The 23,026-nt window shown below is 47.5% G+C and overlaps 2 protein-coding genes across 3 annotated transcripts; both read right to left on the reverse strand.

The window, feature by feature from the left end:
• Window positions 1–22: 22 nt before the first annotated feature.
• LOC131732567 (uncharacterized) lies at window positions 23–2,206 on the reverse strand (the record flags this gene model as incomplete). Its single annotated transcript, XM_059021101.1, is given in 1 exon segment — window positions 23–2,206. A coding segment is annotated over 1 exon segment (2,048 nt), but the record flags the coding sequence as incomplete, so codon positions are not given.
• On the reverse strand, window positions 2,141–21,789 carry LOC131732566 (EZH inhibitory protein-like). 2 transcript variants are annotated; one of them, XM_059021099.1, is made up of 4 exons: window positions 21,696–21,789; window positions 9,586–9,751; window positions 5,667–7,657; window positions 2,141–2,365 (listed from the first exon to the last, which is right to left on the reverse strand). In XM_059021099.1, the coding sequence occupies exons 2-4, from the start codon at window positions 9,707–9,709 to the stop codon at window positions 2,141–2,143; spliced, it is 2,340 nt and encodes a 779-aa protein (XP_058877082.1). In that variant the 5' UTR covers window positions 9,710–9,751; window positions 21,696–21,789. The 2 variants fall into 2 exon arrangements, with proteins under 2 accessions (XP_058877082.1, XP_058877083.1); XM_059021100.1 differs by having other exon boundaries at window positions 9,586–9,774.
• Between the last annotated feature and the right edge of the window lie 1,237 nt (window positions 21,790–23,026).

Below are 23,026 nucleotides of genomic sequence, written 5' to 3' on the forward strand. Positions count from 1 at the left end.
GTCTGGAGTCGTTTTCTGGGGGGCCCTTTCTGAGCCCCCAGTTCCCTGAGATTCCAGTTTGGGACATTTCCCTTCCATAAGAACTGAATGAGAGGGAGGGGTGGAACCTGTCCCAAATTCAACAGGGGCGTCAGGAGGTTCGTTCTGGGTTTTAGTATCAAGTCCCCCTTTCAATTCCGACGCGGGACGTTTCTCCTCTATAAGGGGCTGTTGGGGTACAAGGCAGGCACCGCTCCCAAATTCGGGAGGGCGGCTGGTTTCGGTTCCATCTTCGGGTTCCGATCCAGTCTCAGAATTACTCTCGGAACTTTGTCCCCTTTCCGGAAACGGAGGTCCTGTCTGGCAGAGGGACCCCCCATCCCCTGGTAAATGGGCGCTGGGTGGGGTTTGAATCATTTCGGGTTCGCTCTGCGCCCCGTGTTTGAATCCGGTATCGGGGCGGCTGTTCTCTAAAAGGGGGGTGACCGTTTCCTGTTTGGCACATCGTGTCTCCCCCTCTTCTTCCTCCCCAGCTGAAGAAGGTGCAACATCTACAGCAGAGATATCTGAAGAAGGTCTTCCAGGAAGGGTTCCAGAACTAGAGTCTAGAACGCTAGAACCATCTGCATTTCTCCCCGGAGAGCTTTTACATTCGATACCCTGAGCTGGTTCTGGACTTAAGAGACCATCGGTGTCGGTTCTGTTGAGTTCTAGACCCCCGTCTAGAAGGAGTTGATCTAGACTTCTCTCTCCTGTGTGGGAAGTGGACTGCGTTCTAGGCCGCTCTTCCTGGTCTTTCTCTCCGTCGTTTTGGTTCTCTGGCAGTGTGCTAGGTTCTAGGTCACCATCTGGAGGTTCCAGGTTTCCTCCAATCATTCTAATTTCTGGCCAGGAATCCAAACTGGCATTCAGAGAGTCCAAAAGGATTGATGATGGGGTTCTAGATTTAGGTGCTGGTTCTAGAGTGCAGTCTAAAATGTCTAGGTTACTGTGTTCTGTTCTGAAATCTGATTCTGGTATCAGGAGATTGGTCTGTTCAGGTTCTTTAGTGGAAGTAGATGATTTGGTTCTAGACTCGCTCTCTGTTCCTATGCCGCTGTCTGAGAAGATATCTAGGGCTCTAGATTCTGGTTTAGAACACTTTGCTCCTTCTAGAAGATTGAAGCCTTCCATGGTCGATTTGGCTTCAGGTTCTGAAATATCCATCGTCCCATGAGAAGGCACCGTTCCAGAGTCTCTCTCAGGTTCTAGATCCCATTGAATCAAAAGATCTAGGTTTTGAACAGTTGGGGTGGTACTAGCTTCTTTCTGAATGTCTGGATTGTGATCTAGACTATTTCCAGCAGTGGAAGCAATAGGAGAAGTGCTAGATTCTGCCTCAGGTTCTAGACCCCCACCAGAAAGATGTAAAAGATCCAGGATCCAGGGGTCAGATTTCGTTCTAGATGCCGCGTCAGTCTCCAGAGTGCCCACTGAAAGATCTAGGAGACAACCTTCTGTCCCCGAAAGAAACTTGGGTCTAGGTTCCCCTCCAGATTCTGGTTCTGTGGATCCAGTTCCGGGATTCAGGGTTACCTCGGGGGTGTCCAGACCTTGCAGCCACCCCTCCAACTGCAAGACTTCTGTCAGCTCGGAACGTTCTGTTCTAGACTCGAACTGGTGCGGTTCCGGGTTTGCACAGAGTTCCTGTTTGGGTTTAGTCTCCACCTCATACAGCCCCCCAAATACCTTCTCTTCTGCAGTCTGGAACTTCGTAACAGGACTAGGCAACTGCTTAGAACCCCCCTCTTCCAGAACACCAGTGCTTGCCTGTCTCTCCTCTAAGCTGTGTCCTCTAGAAATGCCAGCCGGTATCTGCAACAAATCCGGACTTGTCATCACTAGCGCTCTAGAACCATCGTCTTCTAGAATCTCTCCTGCCTCCCCCTGTCCTGCTCTCAGCTTCCGGGTTTCAGAAACGTCGCCCGAATCCTGACTCCTTACAAGCTTCTGTCTGGAATCCGCCTCCAGAAAACACGTCTGCTTCCCCCGATCTCCGGCGTCTTCCGTGTCGACGATCCCTTCCAGATCTTCAGCCCCGGAGTCGGGCATCTGGCTTTCCGCAGCCCCCCGCTCCTCGGTGACCCGGAACTCCTGCGAGAACGGATCCCGACCCTCGGATTCAGTCAAGGAGCTTCTCCTGCCTTCGGAACCTCCTGGAACCGGAGAGCGTTTTTTTCGGTTCCGGTTCTGGACCGCGCGTCTCCGGGGGGTTCCCAACGCCGGGGAATCTCTCCCCGGAGACGCTGCTGCCCGGCGTGCCGGTGTGATCCGCGTCGGGATCGGAGTTTTCCGGGATTCCTTTTACAGTCGAGGGAGGAGCATCCGGGAGAGAGCCTTCAGAGACCTGGAAAATTTAAATAGTTTAGATTTTAGTGTTTTTATTTTAAAATTTATTTTATTTGATATTTAAAATGTTTATTTATTTATTTATTTATTTATTTATTTTTGGGATGTACGCAAAAGGTTTACATTATTAAAAAAATATATATATTTTAATTTCAGGACGTTTCTGACAAAATCCTTTCTTCAGTTGTGTAGAAAAAAGTCATTTTTTACCTCCTTTCAAATTTATTCATTCATACATACATACATATATATTTTTTTAATAGGTTATAGTTATTATACATTATAGTTCTTATTTATATATATTATTAGTTTATTTAGCAGACGCCTTTATCCGACTTACAGAGACTAGGGTGTGTGAACTATGCATCAGCTGCAGAGTCACTTACAATTACGTCTCACCCGAAAGACGGAGCACAAGGAGGTTAAGAGACTTGCTCAGGATCACACAATGAGTCAGTGGCTGAGGTGGGATTTGAACCGGGGACCTCCTGGTTACAAGCCCCTTTCTTTAACCACTGCACCACACAGCCTCCTCAATAAAAACTTTCTTTAAAAACTTTCTTTAAAATCCTCATTTAAAAACTTTCTTTAAAATCCTCATTTAAATGCATGAAACTCAGAGGCACTGACAACAAAATGTGAAACAGTTCACGGGGGTGTAGACTTTCTATAAGCACTGAATACAACAGAATACATGTCAGGGATGCATTCACAGAATACAATAACCAGTCATGCAGAGGCAATTCTGTAAACTATACTGAGCATCAAATGAAACGTATCACTCTTTGAGCATCAAAAGAAACACTTCTATCAGGAAAAAATTCACTAGACGTGACTGAAAAACCACAGACTCTGCTTTAGAGCAGGTGCAGTGACGTTTTATTGTGCTGATTAACAATTGAGACACAAAGATGCTGCAGAATGATCTGTGGATCTGGGGCAGGTGTTGTGACTCTTGGTCTCCCAGTTGGTGGCGCTGTCCTTGACAGAGCGTGTCTGGTTATACCGTCTCTCCAGGTTTGAAATCGCTGGCTGTGAGCCCCCAAGACGGCGAGCCGCGGCACGCTGCCCTCGCCCAGCCTCCAGCACGCCGATCCCACGAAGGAGACGCTCTCTCGACAGACGCGGCGTGTCGAGGGTTTATCTGTGATTTTTTATTTATTGCTTTTATTGAAGCTTGCAATTCAACAGCAAGCGTGTCATGACCTTAATTTTTTCTAAACTAAATGTGTTTTAATAGTGACACGTTTCTTTCGATGCTCTGTATATATATATATATATATATATATATATATATATAGATACACTGTACATGATTTTTAAAGAGGCTTGCAGCTCACAGAATAATCTCCAAGTCTTCACAGCGCTGACTTTTCACTTCAGAGTTCAACGCGCTTGTGAAAGAAAGAACGAGAGAAAAGCAAAAAGAAAGAAACAGAAAAAGAGAGAGAAAGAAGAGGGGAAGAAAAGGAGAGAGTGTGTGAAAGTGAGAGTGAAAGAAAGAGAAAGATGATATCAGAGAAAGAAAAGGAAAGAAAGAGGAGTGAAAGTGAGAGTGAAAGAAAGAGAAAGAAAGAATGAAAAAAGAAAGAAGATAGTAGAGAAAGAAAAGGAAAGAAAGAGAAAGAAAAGAGAGTGAAAGGAAGAGAAAGAAAAGAGAGAGAGTGAAAGGAAGAAAGAAAGAAAGGAGAGAGTGAAAGAGAAAGAGTGAAAGAAAGAAGGAAAGAAAGAAAGGAGATAGTAGAGAAAGAAAAGGAAAGAAAGAGAGTGAAAGAGAAAGAGTGAAAGAAGGAAAGAAAGAACGAAGATATCAGAGAAAGAAAAGGAAACAGGAGTGAAAGTGAGTGAAAGAAAGAGAGAAAGAAGAGGGGAAGAAAAGGAGAGAGTGAAAGTGAAAGAAAGAGAGAAAGAAAGAAGATAGTAGAGAAAGAGGAAAGAGAGTGAAAGAAAGAGAAAGAAAAGAGAGAAAGTGAAAGTGAAAGAAAGAGAGAAAGAAAGAAAGGAGATAGTAGAGAGAAAAGGAAAGAGAGAGAGTGAAAGTGAGTGAAAGAAAGAGAAAGAAAGGGAAAGAAAGAGTGAGTGAAATAAAGAAAGAGAAAGAAAGAAGATAGTAGAGAAAGAGAGTGAAAGTGAGTGAAAGAAAGAAAGAAGGAAAGAAAGAAAGAATGAAGATATCAGAGAAAGAAAAGGAAAGAAAGAGGAGTGAAAGTAAGAGTGAAAGAAAGAGAGAAAGAAGAGGGGAAGAAAAGGAGAGTGAGTGAAATAAAGAGAGAAAGAATGCAAAAAGAAAGAAGATAGTAGAGAAAGAGGAAAGAGAGTGAAAGAAAGAGAAAGAAAAGAGAGAGTGAGTGAAAGGAAGAAAGAAAGAAAGAAGGAAAGAAGGGAGATAGTAGAGAAAAAGGAAAGAGAGTGAAAGAAAGAGAAAGAAAAGAGAGAGTGAGTGAAAGGAAGAAAGAAAGAAAGAAGGAAAGAAGGGAGATAGTAGAGAAAGAAAAGGAAAGAAAGAGAGTGAAAGAGAAAGAGTGAAAGAAAGAAGGAAAGAAAGAAAGAAAGGAGATAGTAGAGAAAGAAAGGAGAGAAAGACAGGTCTGTATGTTAGTCTGTAAAGGATGATGCCCCCTTTTACCACAAGATGTCACTGCAGACCTCAACATGGAGAGTGAAACTCAGGGGACCCAGTAATCACAACGTCTATACATGCAACTATAGCCCTGGCACTTCACTCCCATAAACACACGACTGATATACAGACTGGCTGATCTAGAACTGAAGAGCAGCTCCTGAACTCACAGTCAGAGCAACACAGACTGAGCAAAACAATGTAATACAGCCCAGCCCAGCGCATTGCAGTTAAAGAACTACAGCTCCCAGCATCCCTCACCATTGCCGCGGGTGCAGAGGCATGCTGGGAGCTGTAGTCCTAGCCAGGGCTGTAGCGATTCACAATACAATAACTATGGCAGCGCAGCTAGAACTGAAGAGCAGCTCCTGAACTCACAGTCAAAGCGACACAGACTGAGCAAAAACAATGTAATACAGCCCAGCCCAGCGCATTGCAGTTAAAGAACTACAGCTCCCAGCATCCCTCACCATTGCCGCGGGTGCAGAGGCATGCTGGGAGCTGTAGTCCTAGCCAGGGCTGTAGCGATTCACAATACAATAACTATGGCAGCGCAGCTAGAACTGAAGAGCAGCTCCTGAACTCACAGTCAAAGCAACACAGACTGAGCAACAAAATAATAAATATTTAAATCTAGTTTAAATATATCGTAAAAAAATAATAATTGAGATAGATTTACCTGCAGATCTTGTTCCTGAATTTGATCCCGATCCTCGGATAATCTGGGATGGCTGGCGGAATCAGAGAGGCTTGCAAGCAGACTGAAATCAGAACTCTGAACAAGATCATCAGATTTTGATTCTGAATTCCCATCAACACCAGTTATCAGAATTGGACTGGGATCTCCAAGATCTACTGGTTTCAGACTTGAATCTGGAATTAAACCACCAGGAACTGGACTGGAGATAAAATCAGCAGGATTTTGAATTGAATCGCCGAGATCTGATTCCGGACTTGATTTTTCAGCAGAATAATCACCGATTTGATTTGGTTTCGAATCGTCAATATATTGCTGCAGGCTTGACTGTTCAGTAGAACTTGAAATCGAACAATCTACAATTTGATTTGGTTTGAAATCATTGAGACTTGAATCTGAAACGAAATCAGCAGCCACTGGACTTGGAGTGAAATCAGAAGGACTTTGATTTTGAATGAAATCACTGAAGTTCGATTTTAGGCCTGAATCTTCAGCAGGAGGTGACATCGAACAATCAGTAACTAGATTCGGTCTCGAATCGCAAAGATTTGATTCTGAATTGAAATCCCCAGGACTTTGATTTTGATTTGAATCGGATTTCCGACTTGAATTTTCAGCAGAACCCGGAACGGAATCATCGGGGGAATCTGGAACTGATCTCGAATCTCCTGGACTTGAATCAGCAGGAGCAGAACTTGATTTCAAAGCCGAATTCTCAGCAGAAATCGAATCGTCAATATCAACTGATCCCGAATCGCCAAGACCGGAATTTGACCCGACGAGATTCCCGCTCGAACTGTCATCTTTCCTCAAACCCGTTCCGGACTCTTCCTCCAGTCTCGAAGCCTCCTTCCCCATCCCAGCCTGTCCCAATATGGGATTCTCTCCTGGCCCGGTTGGTGACCCCAAACCTCCTCTCTGGCTCCCCCTTTTCATAAAGGAGTATTGGGGAGCTCCCTTAAAAAACCCGGGGCTCCCTGGGGCTTCCCAAACTCTCCGCTGAAACGCGGAGTCGCATCCCGGCTCCCGGACCTCCATCGCCTTCTCTCTGAGCTTTCGCATCTTAGATTCCTCGATCTCAGCCAGGACTTGGTCGACGGTCGTCCCAGGAAACCTCTTGGGATCGTTCCCGATCCGGACCTGCTTGACGTGGAAGAGTTTCCGGGCGGGAGCAGCGTGCTCCGACCGGCAATCGGGACCGGGTTCCGGTGCGGGACCGAGAACCGCTTTTGCAGAACTCGGCCGGGTTTCTCGAGATCTTCCGACTTTCAAATCCTCCTCGCCGGACTCAGCTTCCCGTTCCGGCGTTTCCGTCGCTCGCTCGTTTCGGGGTCCGGTTTGGATTTGTCGCGAGTCTGAGACTTTCAAACCCTCCGCGGGCGGTTCAGCCTCCACATTTTCGCCGCTCGGGACTTCTGCCTTCCTCTCGGAACCCGGATTTTCCGGTCTCGGGAGACTTTTCCCAAAGGGATCGATTTCTGGATCTAGAACATCATTTCCTGACAAATTCCCGTCTGGGGACCGTCCTGAGTTACTTGCAGTGGAACTGAATGGAGTAACAGTTCTAATAACATTATTATTATTATTATTATTATTATTATTATTATTATTATTATTAAGATTCTTCAGAGAGGCTGGTTTTGAAGTGGGGACCGGGGGAGTCAGTTTTGGGGTCCCCTGGCTCTGCGCTTGCCTGGGGAATCCTATCCGGACGCTGTTGGGGTTCGCTGGTTTCCCGTACGGTCTGGGACCAGCCAGGCAATGCATCCTGTGGGCGGAAGGCAGCTCGGGGGCCCCCGGTGCATTGTGGGATGGTATCTTGCTCTGGGAGGACCGGCGGGGGGGCTCAGTAGCCTGGGGGTTCGGGGGTGCCCCCCCGCCCGTCGTCTCGCCGCTTCGTTTCGGGGCGACGAGGAGGTGAGCCGGTTTGGGGGAGATTTTGGGTTTGGGAGGCAGCTGAGGTTTTGAGGCTCCTGTTTAACAGAGAAAAAATAAATGAAATTTTTTCATGGTTGTGAAAGAAAGAACGAGAGAAAAGCAAAAAGAAAGAAACAGAAAAAGAGTGAGAGAAAGAAGAGGGGAAGAAAAGGAAAGAGTGTGTGAAAGTGAGAGTGAAAGAAAGAGAGAAAGAAGAGGGGAAGAAAAGGAGAGAGTGAAAGTGAAAGAAAGAAAGAAAGAAAGAATGAAAAAAGAAAGATAGTTGAGAAAGAAAAGGAAAGAAAGAGTGAGTGAAATAAAGAAAGAGAAAGAAAGAAGATAGTAGAGAAAGAGAGAGTGAAAGAAAGAAAGAAGGAAAGAAAGAAAGAATGAAGATATCAGAGAAAGAAAAGGAAAGAAAGAGGAGTGAAAGTGAGAGTGAAAGAAAGAGAGAAAGAAGAGGGGAAGAAAAGGAGAGAGTGAAATAAAGAGAGAAAGAATGAAAAAAGAAAGAAGATAGTAGAGAAAGAGGAGAGAGAGTGAAAGAAAGAGAAAGAAAAGAGAGAGAGTGAAAGAAAGAAAGAAAGGAGATAGTAGAGAAAGAAAAGGAAAGAAAGAGAGTGAAAGAGAAAGAGTGAAAGAAAGAAAGAAGGAAAGAAAGGAGAGAAAGACAGGTCTGTATGTTAGTCTGTAAAGGATGATGAAAAAAATAAATGACATTTTTTCACGGTTTTGCAGGTTTTGTAACTATCTGTAAACTTCACAACTCTCAACTATACTGGACTATAAATACATTATTATTTTATTATTTGTTTATTTAGCAGACGCCTTTATCCAAGGCGACTTACAGAGACTAGGGTGTGTGAACTATGCATCAGCTGCAGAGTCACTTACAAAGGTGAAGTGACTTGCTCAGGGTCACACAATGAGTCAGTGGCTGAGGTGGGATTTGAACCGGGGACCTCCTGGTTACAAGCCCTTTTCTTTAACCACTGGACCACAGAGCCTCCTAATCATCATCATCATAATAATAATAATAATAATAATAATAATAATAAGTGTGGTTTGATGTCTTATTTCTTGATTATTGGTTAAAAAGGAGGGGAGAGAAAATGAGAAAGAGAGAAGGGAGAGGAAGAAAGAAAAAGAAAGAAAGGATGAAAAAAGGGGAGAGCAGGAGAGAGAAGGGAAAGGGAGAGAGAGAAGAGAAAAGAAATGGAGAGAGTGGAGAAAGGGGGAGAGAAGAGATGGGAGAGAAGACAGGAGAGAGTGGAGAAAGGAAGAGAGAAGAAAGGGAGAGGGAAGAGACAGGAGAGTGGAGAAGGGAAGAGAGAAAGAAGACGGAGAGAAAAGAAGGGGAGAGAGAAGAGGAAGGGAGAGAGGGAGAGAGAAGAGGGAGAGAGAAGAGTGAGAGAAAAGAAAGGGAGAGAAGAGAGAGGGAAGAGACGGGAGAGAACAGACAGGAGAGAGTAAAAAAAAGTCTGTTCTAAAAGTATGCTTGTGTATTGTGTTGTAGGTTTGGCAATACTTGCTTTGCTTGTCATGCCAATAAAGCATTTTGAACTTGAACTTGAGTAGAGAAAGAGAGAGGGCGCCCCCTCACTCCATTCAGGCACAACAGGGGAACTGCAACTTATTATATTGTGAATATGAAGAGGGAAAGAGGGGGAAGAGAGAGGAGAGAAAAGGAGGAGAGGAGAAGAGGGGATAGAGAGAGAACAGACACAGAGGAAGGAGAGAGAGAGAGAGAGGAGGAAGGAAATGAGAGAGAGAGAGAGAGGAGGAAGGAAATAAGAGAGAGGGAGAGAGGAGGAAGAGAGAGGGAGAGAGGAGGAAGACAGAGGAAGGGAGAGAGGAGGAAGAGAGAGAGAGAGGGAGAGAGAGGAGGAAGGAAATGAAAGAGGGAGAGAGAGAGAGAGGAGGGGAAGAGAGAGGAGGGAGAGGGAGAGAGAGAGGCTGAATCAGAATGGTAGGTTTGGCTCACCGGTTTGAAGTTCTTCGTTTCTGACGGACGTGGAGTCTGGAGAGACTGGTATCGGCTGGTCCCCAGCATGCGAGGCTCTGCCCAATGAGGACACACCTGACACAGGCTCCGCCCCCAACTCCATGTTAGCTCCTCCCCCTCCGTCTCTCGCAACCCAGAAAGAGTTCTGAAAATCAAAAACAAAATAACCTGGAGGCAGCGCCCCTTTAAAGGGAGGGGCAGTGATGACGTGTGACGGGGTTCACAACGCCCCTGTGTGTGTTCTATTAACATGGATAATTATCACTAATAGAGAGAAAGAGATGAAGAGGAGAGAAAGATGAAGGGAGAGAGAGAGAGGGAGAGGGAGATATAGGAGAGAGAACAATGGAGAGAGAAAGAGATGAAGAGGAGAAAGATGGAGAGAGAGGGAGAGGGAGAGAGATGAAGGAGAGAGAACGATGAAGGGAAAGAGAGGGAGAGGGAGAGAGATGAAGGGAGAGAGAGAACGATGAAGGGAGAGAGAAAGAGATGAAGAGGAGAGAGAAAGATGAAGGGAGAGAGAAAGAGGGAGAGATATAGGAGAGAGAACGATGAAGGGAGAGGGAGAGGGAGATGGCAAGAGTTAAAGGAGAGAAAGATGAAGGGAGAGAGATGAAGGGAGAGAGATGGAGAGGAGAGAGGGAGATGGAGAGAGAGGGAGAGAGAGAGAAAGGTGATTACTACTATTATTATTATTATTATTATTATTATTATGATTATTATTATGATTATTATTATTATTTAAATGCACAGTTCAGTTTATAATAAAAACACAGCGTTTTGTGATTGTTATTTCAACAGCGTGGATGGGGTTGAAATTCTCCATCCAGGCCAAACTTGTGCAGAATGTGACCGGATTGATTAATTTATTGCAAATTTGGAGACGTGGGGGGGGGGGGGGGGGGGGGGTCACAGTTATAAATACACACAGCTGTGGCTGAGCCAGGTGGGACGAGAGTGGAGAGAGAAACGGAGATATAGAGGGATTTGCAAAGAGTGAAAAACTACTGCTAGCTGCCTGGCTGCCCGGTCGCTGTGCTGGCTGCCCGGTCGCTGTGCTGGCTGCCCGGTCGCTGTGCTGGCTGCCCGGTCGCTGTGCTGGCTGCCTGGTCGCAGTGCTGGCTGCCTGGCTGCCCGGTCGCTGTGCTGGCTGCCTGGTCGCTGTGCTGGCTGCCTGGTCGCTGTGCTAGCTGCCTGGTCGCTGTGCTAGCTGCCTGGCTGCCCGGTCGCTGTGCTGGCTGCCTGGTCGCTGTGCTAGCTGCCTGGCTGCCTGGTCGCTGTGCTGGCTGCCTGGTCGCTGTGCTGGCTGCCTGGTCACTGTGCTAGCTGCCTGGCTGCCCGGTCGCTGTGCTGGCTGCCTGGTCGCTGTGCTGGCTGCCTGGTCGCTGTGCTAGCTGCCTGGTCGCTGTGCTGGCTGCCTGGTCACTGTGCTGGCTGCCTGGCTGCCTGGTCGCTGTGCTGGCTGCCTGGCTGCCTGGTCGCTGTGCTAGCTGCCTGGTCGCTGTGCTGGCTGCCTGGCTGCCTGGTCGCTGTGCTAGCTGCCTGGTCACTGTGCTGGCTGCCTGGTCGCTGTGCTGGCTGCCTGGTCGCTGTGCTAGCTGCCTGGTCGCTGTGCTGGCTGCCTGGTCACTGTGCTAGCTGCCTGGTCACTGTGCTGGCTGCCTGGCTGCCTGGTCGCTGTGCTAGCTGCCTGGTCGCTGTGCTGGCTACCTGGCTGCCTGGTCGCTGTGCTAGCTGCCTGGTCGCTGTGCTGGCTGCCTGGCTGCCTGGTCGCTGTGCTGGCTGCCTGGCTGCCTGGTCGCTGTGCTAGCTGCCTGGTCGCTGTGCTAGCTGCCTGGTCGCTGTGCTGGCTGCCTGGTCGCTGTGCTGGCTGCCTGGTCGCTGTGCTAGCTGCCTGGTCACTGTGCTGGCTGCCTGGTCGCTGTGCTGGCTGCCTGGTCGCTGTGCTGGCTGCCTGGTCGCTGTGCTGGCTGCCTGGTCGCTGTGCTAGCTGCCTGGTCACTGTGCTGGCTGCCTGGTCGCTGTGCTGGCTGCCTGGTCGCTGTGCTGGCTGCCTGGTCGCTGTGCTAGCTGCCTGGCTGCCTGGTCGCTGTGCTGGCTGCCTGGTCGCTGTGCTGGCTGCCTGGTCACTGTGCTGGCTGCCTGGTCACTGTGCTGGCTGCCTGGTCACTGTGCTGGCTGCCTGGTCGCTGTGCTGGCTGCCTGACTGCCTGGTCACTGTGCTGGCTGCCTGGTCGCTGTTCCTGGCTGCCTGGTCGCTGTGTTTGTTTAGTGGTCTGTTTGCACAGCTTGTGTGTTTTGGCTCCGTGCCGTTGTGTTTTAGTGAAGGGTTTGGTTGTAGTGCAGGGTTGTGTTTTAGTGAAGGGTTGGGTTGTAGTGAAGGGTTGGGTTGTAGTGAAGGGTTTGGTTTTGTTCAGTGTTTGAACTCGCGCAACAGCGCTTTCATTACCGCAGTCCTGAGTTACTTCTGCCAGGTCTGACGTCACCCTGTTCACATGATGTTAATGAAGCTGGCGTGCAAACTCCATGCCTCTTCACCCTTCTGTCTCCAACCCTCTCCCCCTTCCTTCTTCATCCCTCTCCATCCCCCTTTCTCTCCATTCCTCTTCACCCTTCCCTCTATATCCCTCCCCCTTCCTCTCCATCCCTCTCCCTCTCCCTCTCCCTAATTTTAATTCTATGTTTTTATTGATATTTTATGATCCTTGTATTCAGCAGGAATCTTCATTTTGTTGTGTTTTATCTTATTGGATTTTAATGGATTTTAATTGGAATGATTAATAAAGGATCTTAAGTCAAAAGTCCCCTCCCTCTCTATCCCAACTCTCTCAATTCCAACTCTCTCCCTTCTCTCTCTCCCCTCCTCCCCCTTCTCTCTCTCTCCCCTTCTCTCTCTCCCCTCCTCCCCTTCTCTCTCTCCCCTCCTCCCCTTCTCTCTCTCTCTCTATTCCAACTCACCCCCTTCTCTCTCTCTCCCCTCCTCCCCCTTCTCTCTCTCTCTATTCCAACTCTCTCCTCTCTCTCCCCTCCTCTCTCCCTTCTCTCTCCCCTCCTCCCCCTTCCCTCTCTCCCCTTCTCTCCCCTCCTCCCCTTCTCTCTCTCTCTATTCCAACTCACCCCCTTCTCTCTCTCCCCTCCTCCCCCTTCTCTCTCTCTCTATTCCAACTCTCTCCTCTCCCCTTCCCTCCTCTCTCTCTCTCTCACACACACACACAGTCTCTTTGTTTATATTTATAACATGTAAATCTCTGATTTGAATATGGAAACCAGCTGAACCTGAATTACAAACCAACAACTTCTACAAAAGAGAGACAGAGAGAGAGAGAGAGAGAGAGAGAGAGAGAGCGCTGACCAGCTATAAAATCCATTCTCTCACCTCTTATTAGCTTTATTAACATGATCACCGGCCCCTCCCTTTAAAGGAGCGCTGACCGTCTTTAAAATCCATTCTCTCACCTCTTATTAGCTTTATTAACATGATCACCGGCCCCTCCCTTTAAAGGAGCGCTGACCATCTTTAAAATCCATTCTCTCACCTCTTATTAGCTTTATTAACATGATCACCGGCCCCTCCCTTTAAAGGAGTGCTGACCATCTTTAAAATCCATTCTCTCACCTCTTATTAGCTTTATTAACATGATCACCGGCCCCTCCCTTTAAAGGAGTGCTGACCATCTTTAAAATCCATTCTCTCACCTCTTATTAGCTTTATTAACATGATCACCGGCCCCTCCCTTTAAAGGAGCACTGACCCAGGATTATTTACAATAGAGGAGGGAGTGAGAGAGAGGGAGGGAGGGAGGGAGAAAGGGGTGGGGGAGGGAGGGGGGGTGAGAGGGGGGAGCTGGGGGCGGGGTATGGCACAGCAGCAGGGCACCAGTCCATGCGGTTATGAATTACTTCAGTCATTTTAAGAGAATCTCGCCAGAAAACAGAAAAGATTGTTTTAAAATCAAAAGCAGATGTTTGTTGTTCAAATATTTTTTTTTTCTTCTTGTTACTTGAAAACATTTCAAACTATGTTGAGTTTCTGAAGAGAGAGAAAGAGAGAAAGAGAGAGAGAGAGAGGGAGATGGAGAGACATGAAAGGGGAGAGAGAGAAAGGTGAAGGAGAGAGAGGGAGATGGACAGAGGGAGGGAGAGGAGGAAGAGAGAGGGAGAGAGCGAGAGGGAGGAGGAAGATGGAGGAAGGGAGAGAGAGGAGGAAGAGAGAGAGAGAGAGAGATGAAAGGGGAGAGAGAGAAAGATGAAGGAGAGGGAGATGGAGAGAGATGAAAGGGGAGAGTGAGAGAAAGATGAAGGAGAGAGAGGGAGATGGAGAGAGGGAGGGAGAGGAGGAAGAGAGAGGGAGAGAGAGAGAGGGAGGAGGAAGATGGAGGAAGGGAGAGAGAGGAGGAAGAGAGAGAGATGAAAGGGGAGAGAGAGAAAGATGAAGGAGAGACAGGGAGATGGAGAGGGAGGGAGAGGAGGAAGAGAGAGGGAGAGAGAAAGAGAGAGAGAGAAGGAAGAGAGAGAGAGAGATGAAAGGGGAGAGAGAGAAAGATGAAGGAGAGGGAGATGGAGAGAGATGAAAGGGGAGAGTGAGAGAAAGAGGGAGGAGGAAGATGGAGGAAGGGAGAGAGGAGGAAGAGAGAGAGAGAGAGAGATGAAAGGGGAGAGAGAGAAAGATGAAAGAGAGAGAGGGAGATGGAGAGAGGGAGGGAGAGGAGGAAGAGAGAGAGAGAGGGAGGAGGAAGATGGAGGAAGGGAGAGAGAGAGGAGGAAGGAAATCCCCAATTAAAAATCAGAAGCAGACCCTCGTTATCCCCCCAGGCACTCCGAGTCCCCCCCGGTCCCCACGCCGGCTCACAGAGTGCCCAGGGCGCTGGACTCCCCGAGAGGCCTGAGCACAGAGAGGCGCTCTGTGTGTCCACACGCCCCCCCCCAAACCCCAAACCTGGCGCTCCCGAACCCTCAGGATAGACAGCCTGGCTCTGACCCACCAGGAAATCTGGCATTTGGCAATTCTGCTTTCTGTACTGCAGCCCAAATATACAGAGAGAGAGAGAGAGTAAAAGAGAGAGGGAGAGAGGAGGAAGAGAGGAGGATGAGGGAGAGAGAGAGGATGGGAGAGAGGAGGAAAGGAGAGAGGAAGAGAGAGAGGAGGAAGAGAAGGAAGGAAATGAAAGAAAGAGGGAGAGGGGAGGAAGAGAGGGAAAGAGAGGAGGAAGGGAGAGGGAGGAAGAGAGAGAAGGAACAGAGGAAGGGAGACAGGAGGAAGGTGAGAGGTGCTGGGCTGCAGTGTGGAAGGCAGCGGGTTTGAGGAGCTCAGTGGTTAGGGTGCTGGGCTGCAGTGTGGAAGGCAGCGGGTTTGAGGAGCTCAGTGGTTAGGGTGCTGGGCTGCAGTGTGGAAGGCAGCGGGTTTGAGGAGCTCAGTGGTTAGGGTGCTGGGCTGCAGTGTGGAAGGCAGCGGGTTCGAGGAGCTCAGTGGTTAGGGCGCTGGGCTGCAGTGTGGAAGGCAGTGGGTTTGAGGAGCTCAGTGGTTAGGGTGCTGGGCTGCAGTGTGGAAGGCAGCGGGGTTTGAGGAGCTCAGTGGTTAGATAATGAAAGGGATAGATAGATATACAGTGACAGAGAGACAGACAGATAAATAAACTACACAGACAGCTCCCCTCCCCTCCCATTGGCTCAGCCTCTATTGACAGCCACACATTTACTCTCAGGAATGACATCACAGCTGGCTGTGCAAACGAAGCAGATGTCGTCCCCCCCCCCCCCCCCCCCCAGCCTGAGTTAATGTTTAAACTGTGAGCTGAGAGAAAGGAGCTCTTAAAGAGACAGCAACCTCACAATGGATTTTCTGGTCCAGCAGATAAAGAAAGGGTCTCGATACCAGAAGGTTCAAATCCCGGCTGAGCCTCCGACTCCCTGTGTGTGTGTGACCCCGAGCAAGTCACTGAACCTCCTTGTGCTCCGTCCTTCAGGATGAGACGTCAAACAAACGAGCTCCTATTGGAAGTGACTCTGCAGCAGCCACTGACTCCCTGTGTGTGTGTGTGACCCTGAGCAAGTCACTGAACCTCCTTGTGCTCCGTCCTTCAGGATGAGACGTCAAACAAACGAGCTCCTATTGGAAGTGACGCTGCAGCAGCCACTGACTCCCTGTGTGTGTGTGTGACCCTGAGCAAGTCACTGAACCTCCTTGTGCTCCGTCCTTCAGGATGAGACGTCAAACAAACGAGCTCCTATTGGAAGTGACTCTGCAGCAGCCACTGACTCCCTGTGTGTGTGTGTGACCCTGAGCAAGTCACTGAACCTCCTTGTGCTCCGTCCTTCAAGATGAGACGTCAAACAAACGAGCTCCTATTGGAAGTGACTCTGCAGCAGCAGCAGCAGTTGTTGATGATGCAGAGTTCACCCCCCTAGTCTCTAGAAGTCGCTTTGGATAAAAGAGTCTGCTGAATGACTAAATAATAATAATAATAATAATAATAATAACAATAATAATAGCGATCATCCCTATCTTTGAGAGGTTTGCATTCATTCCCAGCGCTGCCTCAGACACGGTGTTTATTAGTATTTTGTTGCTCAGTCTGTGTTGCTTTGACTGCGGGTTCAGGAGCTGCTCTTCAGTTCTAGCTGCGCTGCCATCGTTATTGTATTGTGAATCGCTACAGCCCTGGCTAGGACTACAGCTCCCAGCATGCCTCTGCACCCGCGGCAATGGTGAGGGATGCTGGGAGCTGTAGTTCTTTAACTGCAATGCGCTGGGCTGGGCTGTATTACATTGTTTTGCTCAGTCTGTGTTGCTCTGACTGTGAGTTCAGGAGCTGCTCTTCAGTTCTAGCTGCGCTGCCATCGTTATTGTATTGTGAATCGCTACAGCCCTGGCTAGGACTACAGCTCCCAGCATGCCTCTGCACCCGCGGCAATGGTGAGGGATGCTGGGAGCTGTAGTTCTTTAACTGCAATGCGCTGGGCTGGGCTGTATTACATTGTTTTTGCTCAGTCTGTGTTGCTTTGACTGTGAGTTCAGGAGCTGCTGCAGACACAGATCAGCCAGCAAACAAAACAGTTCCAGACATCTGGAGAAGCGCTGATCCCATTCCCATGAATCTTTGTCCTAACATTATTGAGCAGAAGTTACTGAGAGTATGACAATCTCAAACACAGGATTCCTCAAGATTATTTTAAAAGTGGCGTCCCCAATATTTTGTCCAGCTTCCCTGCGACTGTTTTTTTTTTCTCTCATGTTATACACAGCTCTGTAATGCGATATGTTGCTCTGTTGCCATGGCAGCAGCTTGCGTTGTGTGTAATAAATGGCAGTGACATCATCTAACACAGAAAGCCGATTCTGCAGCCTGCCTTCCCTTAGAAAGGTTTGCATAGTAAATCCCTTTAAACCATGGCTATACTGTGCTTTACAATGCATCCCTATGCTTTACCAGACCTCTCTGTGCTTTACAATGCTTCCCTATGCTTTACCACACCTCTCTGTGCTTTACAATGCTTCCCTATGCTTTACCACACCTCTCTGTGCTTTACAATGCTTCCCTATGCTTTGCCAGACCTCTCTGTGCTTTACAATGCTTCCCTATGCTTTACCAGACCTCTCTGTGCTTTACAATGCTTCCCTATGCTTTACCACACCTCTCTGTGCTTCACAATGCTTCCCTATGCTTTACCACACCTCTCTGTGCTTTACAATGCTTCCCTATGCTTTACCACACCTCTCTGTGCTTTACAATGCTTCCCTATGCTTTACCAGACCTCTCTGTGCTTTACAATGCTTCCCTATGCTTTACCAGACCTCTCTGTGCTTTACAATGCTTCCCTATGCTTTACCAGACCTCTCTGTGCTTTACAATGCTTCCCTATGCTTTACCACACCTCTCTGTGCTTTACAATGCTTCCCTATGCTTTACCAGACCTCTCTGTGCTTTACAATGCTTCCCTGTGCTTTTACTGTGGGAAACGTTTATACACACTGAAAATCTGAACATTTCTGAAAGCGGTCTGTTATTTTATTGGAGAGGAAACGTCGACAGCGACACAGAGTTTCTCAAACATGAGCTTATAAGGCAACGACAACAAAAATATGCCTGAAACTATTTTTAAAATCCTTCAGGGACTCGATGGATGTGTAACAGCACAGGAATGCACGATATCCAGCATTCCCAGAAATCCCCCCCCCCCCCCGCTCTTCAGTTCTAGCTGCGCTGCCATAGTTATTGTATTGTGAATCGGTACAGCCCTGGCTAGGACTACAGCTCCCAGCATGCCTCTGCACCCGCGGCAATGGTGAGGGATGCTGGGAGCTGTAGTTCTTTAACTGCAAAGCGCTGTAGTTGCCACAGACTCGCGTGTAAGCCAGCCCAGCACAGCAAACAGAACAATACAAAACAGCGTGAATGCAGTCATTTAAAATCGGAAAGAGATTTTTGGGGAAAAACGCGTCCCTGCAACGAGATTAGCAGAGCACAATCGCAGCCAGACTAAGGACGAGGTTCAATTCCCTCGACAAACAGAGCTATCGATGCAATAGACAAACAACGGGAAACCTAGCCAGCCTCAGATTACAGCACTGAGACACACCCAACACCCAGCATTAAGAGTCACGCAGGCTGCAGCACTACTAAAACACGCTTAGTAAGAGCAGGTTTTACTACCAGCTTGATCAGCCCCCAGTGTGTCTAGCTAACAAGCTCAGGTGTGTCTTATTATTAAACTCCTAGTGAAACCAGGACTGGATCACACTGCTGTGCAGCGGGGAGTCTCATTATTATTTGTTTATTTAGCAGACGCCTTTATCCAAGGCGACTTACAGAGACTAGGGTGTGTGAACTATGCATCAGCTGCAGAGTCACTTACAACTACGCCTCACCCGAAAGACGGAGCACAAGGAGGTGAAGTGACTTGCTCAGGGTCACACAATGAGTTAGTGGCTGAGGTGGGATTTGAACCCGGGACCTCCTGGTTACAAGCCCTTTTCTTTAACCACTGGACCACACAGCCTCTTCTTCTTGAGGTCTGTGTTAGTTTACTACATTCTGAAAAGAGTTTAGTTTCATTAAAGCTGCAGACAGACACACAGACAGACAGACAGACAGAGCCCCACAATCCTGTTCAGTTTGACGCTACAATATAATCCCTTCTTCTTGGGGTCTGTGTTAGTTTACTACATTCTGAAAAGAGTTTAGTTTCATTAAAGCTGCAGACAGACAGACAGACAGACACACAGACAGACAGAGCCCCACAATCCTGTTCAGTTTGACGCTACAATATAATCCCTTCTTCTTGGGGTCTGTGTTAGTTTACTACATTCTGAAAAGAGTTTAGTTTCATTAAAGCTGCAGACAGACAGACAGACAGACAGACAGACACCCCCCTGTACCCCCAGATTCTGATCCTCTCAATATCTTCTGCTAAATAAAGTGAACAGCAAGTTTTGTGACAATGGGATCAGCGGGTCTCCAGATCTGTTGAATCGTGTGACGCGCGGCCGCCTGCACTACACCCCCTCCACCAGCAGGGGGGGGGGGGGGGTGGGAGGGGGGATAAACTGAGGGGCAGGGGGCAGGAGGGCAGGGGGCAGGGCTCCCTGTGTTGTTGTTTTTTTGCGATCCGAGCAGATTTAGAAAGTAGATTGGCCCTAGAAGTAATTTCTGTACGAACAAAGGAAATAACAGACGGAAGTCATTTATATAAAAAAAAAACTAAAATCGCCTGAAGCTTGGCAGTAAGTTACTTGGAGATAACAGAGCAGAGAAAGAGAAAGAGAGATAGGCTCTTATACTCTCCGAACAGCCTCCCTCTGCTCTGTGCTGGTGGAGCAGAGAAAGAGAGAGAGAGGCTCTTATATTCTCTGAACAGCCTCCCTCTGCTCTGTGCTGGTGGAGCAGAGAAAGAGAGAGAGAGGCTCTTATACTCTCTGAACAGCCTCCCTCTGCTCTGTGCTGGTGGAGCAGAGAAAGAGAAGGAGAAAGGGAGGCTCTTATACTCTCTGAACAGCCTCCCTCTGCTCTGTGCTTGTGGAGCAGAGAAAGACAAAGAGAGGCTCTTATATTCTCTGAACAGCCTCCCTCTGCTCTGTGCTGGTGAAGCGATAGAGAAAGGGAGGCTCTTCTACTCTCTGAACAGCCTCCCTCTGCTCTGTGCTGGCGGAGCAGAGAAAGAGAGGCTCTTATACTCTCTGAACAGCCTCCCCCTGCTCTGTGCTGGTGGAGCACAGAAAGAGAGGCTCTTCTACTCTCTGAACAGCCTCCCTCTGTTCTGCTCAGAGCTCTCAGAATCATGTCTAAACTACAGCAGCTACACCAGAGTGGAGCCGTTATTAACCTGCCCCCCTGCAACACACTGCCCCCTAGTGGATAGGAGACACACAGCAGTAAGAAATACCACATAGAACAACTGTTATTGAGCAACGTAAACAAACTGGACAGTCTACGCGGCTGCATACTCCCAAGGTCAAATGCACAGAAGGGTGAACTCTTTACACAATGTAGTAAACTAACACAGACCCCAAGAAGGGATTATATTGTAGCGTCAAACTGAACAGGATTGTGGGGCTCTGTCTGTCTGTCTGTCTGTCTGTAGCTTTAATGAAACTAAACTCTTTTCAGAATGTAGTAAACTAACACAGACCTCAAGAAGAAGGGATTATATTGTAGCGTCAAACTGAACAGGATTGTGGGGCTCTGTCTGTCTGTCTGTCTGTCTGTCTGCAGCTTTAATGAAACTAAACTCTTTTCAGAATGTAGTAAACTAACACAGACCCCAAGAAGAAGGGATTATATTGTAGCATCAAACTGAACAGGATTGTGGGGCTCTGTCTGTCTGTCTGTCTGTCTGTCTGTCTGTCTGTGGATTTAATGAAACTAAACTCTTTTCAGAATGTAGTAAACTAACACAGACCCCAAGAAGAAGGGATTATATTGTAGCATCAAACTGAACAGGATTGTGGGGCTCTGTCTGTCTGTCTGTCTGTCTGTCTGTCTGCAGCTTTAATGAAACTAAACTCTTTTCAGAATGTAGTAAACTAACACAGACCCCAAGAAGAAGGGATTATATTGTAGCATCAAACTGAACAGGATTGTGGGGCTCTGTCTGTCTGTCTGTCTGTCTGTCTGTCTGCAGCTTTAATGAAACTAAACTCTTTTCAGAATGTAGTAAACTAACACAGACCCCAAGAAGAAGGGATTATATTGTAGCATCAAACTGAACAGGATTGTGGGGCTCTGTCTGTCTGTCTGTCTGTCTGTCTGTCTGTCTGTCTGTCTGCAGCTTTAATGAAACTAAACTCTTTTCAGAATGTAGTAAACTAACACAGACCCCAAGAAGAAGGGATTATATTGTAGCGTCAAACTGAACAGGATTGTGGGGCTCTGTCTGTCTGTCTGCAGCTTTAATGAAACTAAACTCTTTTCAGAATGTAGTAAACTAACACAGACCCCAAGATGTCTTCTCGTCGATAGATAGAGAGATAGATAGATAGATAGATAGAGAGATAGATAGAGAGATAGATAGATAGATTTCTGCATTCATACAGCGCCGTGTTAAACGCTAGTTCTAAGTGCGCACTCGAATTCAGCCAAACGCTTCAACCCCGTTTAACAGTTTCAAACTTTTTATCTCGATTAAATAAAAACGCCCGAGTCCTGCTGAAAATTTTTTCCCCCGCTGTCGCGTTTCGTTTCTCTCTAACAGGATACGGAAAAATATTTCGTTAAAAATCAACCAGTCGTTTGAAAAGTCACCGTTTGTGCCACGGTGATTTAAGATTTCCACCCCTCGCTCTGCAAATGCAATTTACTCAAATCCCTCAACAGTACCACACCGCGTTTAAATGTCTTCTTAATCCAAAACCGAAACAGCAAAAGCAGATTCAACCCAAAAAATAAATGTTTCTAACTTAACTTTTCCGTCTCTCGTTGTGTGTGTGTGTGTGTGTTGCTTTTTTACGCTTTGACGCCCATGTGCAAATTTATAACTTTTATTTTCGCTATTTAAAACCGTGCGGGCTGGCTTTCCTTCTCTACAGCGGCCGCTTAATTATCTCTATCAGAAAAACTGAGCTCTTTTTTGATTCAAGTAAACGTTCGCCTTACCTGTTCTCGTTTATGTCTTGTTTCCTATGTTTCCCATTTAGCTGCGCTGAATAAACCTGATCGCCTCTGTGTCGCTTAGTGTTCGGAAGGCGAGCAGAGGGGTGCGCGCCGGCCACGCCCCTTTCGCGGTTATAAATTTGCATGCAACAGTAAATTAGCATAACCCCGCCCCGTCACCCAAACCACGCCCCTTGTTTAATGTAAGTGTTACATATAACATTGATGTGATATTTGGATCTAGATTTTCCACTATTTGTTGATTATATATATATATATATATATATATATATATATATATATATATATATGGGCAGCTGGCTCTTTGAGCTAATATATATATATATAGGAGGCTGTGTGGTCCAGTGGTTAAAGAAAAGGGCTTGTAACCAGGAGGTCCCCGGTTCAAATCCCACCTCAGCCACTGACTCATTGTGTGACCCTGAGCAAGTCACTGAACCTCCTTGTGCTCCGTCCTTCGGGTGAGACGTAATTGTAAGTGACTCTGCAGCTGATGCATAGTTCACACACCCTAGTCTCTGCAGGTCTCCTTGGATAAAGGCGTCTGCCTAAATAAACAAATAATAACGAGACTCCTGCTGCACAGCAGTGTGATCCAGTCCTGGTTTCACTGGGAGTTTAATAATAAGACACACCTGAGCTTGTTAGCTAGGCACACTGGGGCTGATCAAGCTGGTAGTAAAACCTGCTCTTATTAAGCGTGTTTTAGTAGTGCTGCAGCCTGCGTGACTCGTAATGCTGGGTGTTGGGTGTGTCTCAGTGCTGTAATCTGAGGCTGGCTGGGTTTCCCGTTGTTTGTCTATTGAATCGATAGCTCTGTTTGTCAAGGGAATTGAACCTCGTCCTTGTGCTCTGCTAATCTCGTTGCAGGGACGCGTTTTTCCCCAAAAATCTCTTTCCGATTTTAAATGACTGCATTCACGCTGTTTTGTATTGTTCTGTTTGCTGTGCTGGACTGGCTTACACGCGAGTCTGTGGCAACTACAGCGCATTGCAGTTAAAGAACTACAGCTCCCAGCATCCCTCACCATTGCCGCGGGTGCAGAGGCATGCTGGGAGCTGTAGTCCTAGCCAGGGCTGGACCGATTCACAATACAATAACTATGGCAGCGCAGCTAGAACTGAAGAGCAGCTCCTGAACTCACAGTCAAAGCAACACAGACTGAGCAAAAACAATGTAATACAGCCCATATGGATAAAGGCGTCTGCTAAATAAACACACAATTATATATATATATATATAAACGTCTTTTCGTTTGCATTTTAAATGCTAGTATCTCTTAATATAAAGTCAAATTGTCATTTAAAATCTT

The sequence above is a fragment of the Acipenser ruthenus genome, unplaced genomic scaffold (assembly GCF_902713425.1).
Source record: "Acipenser ruthenus unplaced genomic scaffold, fAciRut3.2 maternal haplotype, whole genome shotgun sequence".
NCBI classification, from domain to species: Eukaryota; Metazoa; Chordata; class Actinopteri; order Acipenseriformes; family Acipenseridae; genus Acipenser; species Acipenser ruthenus.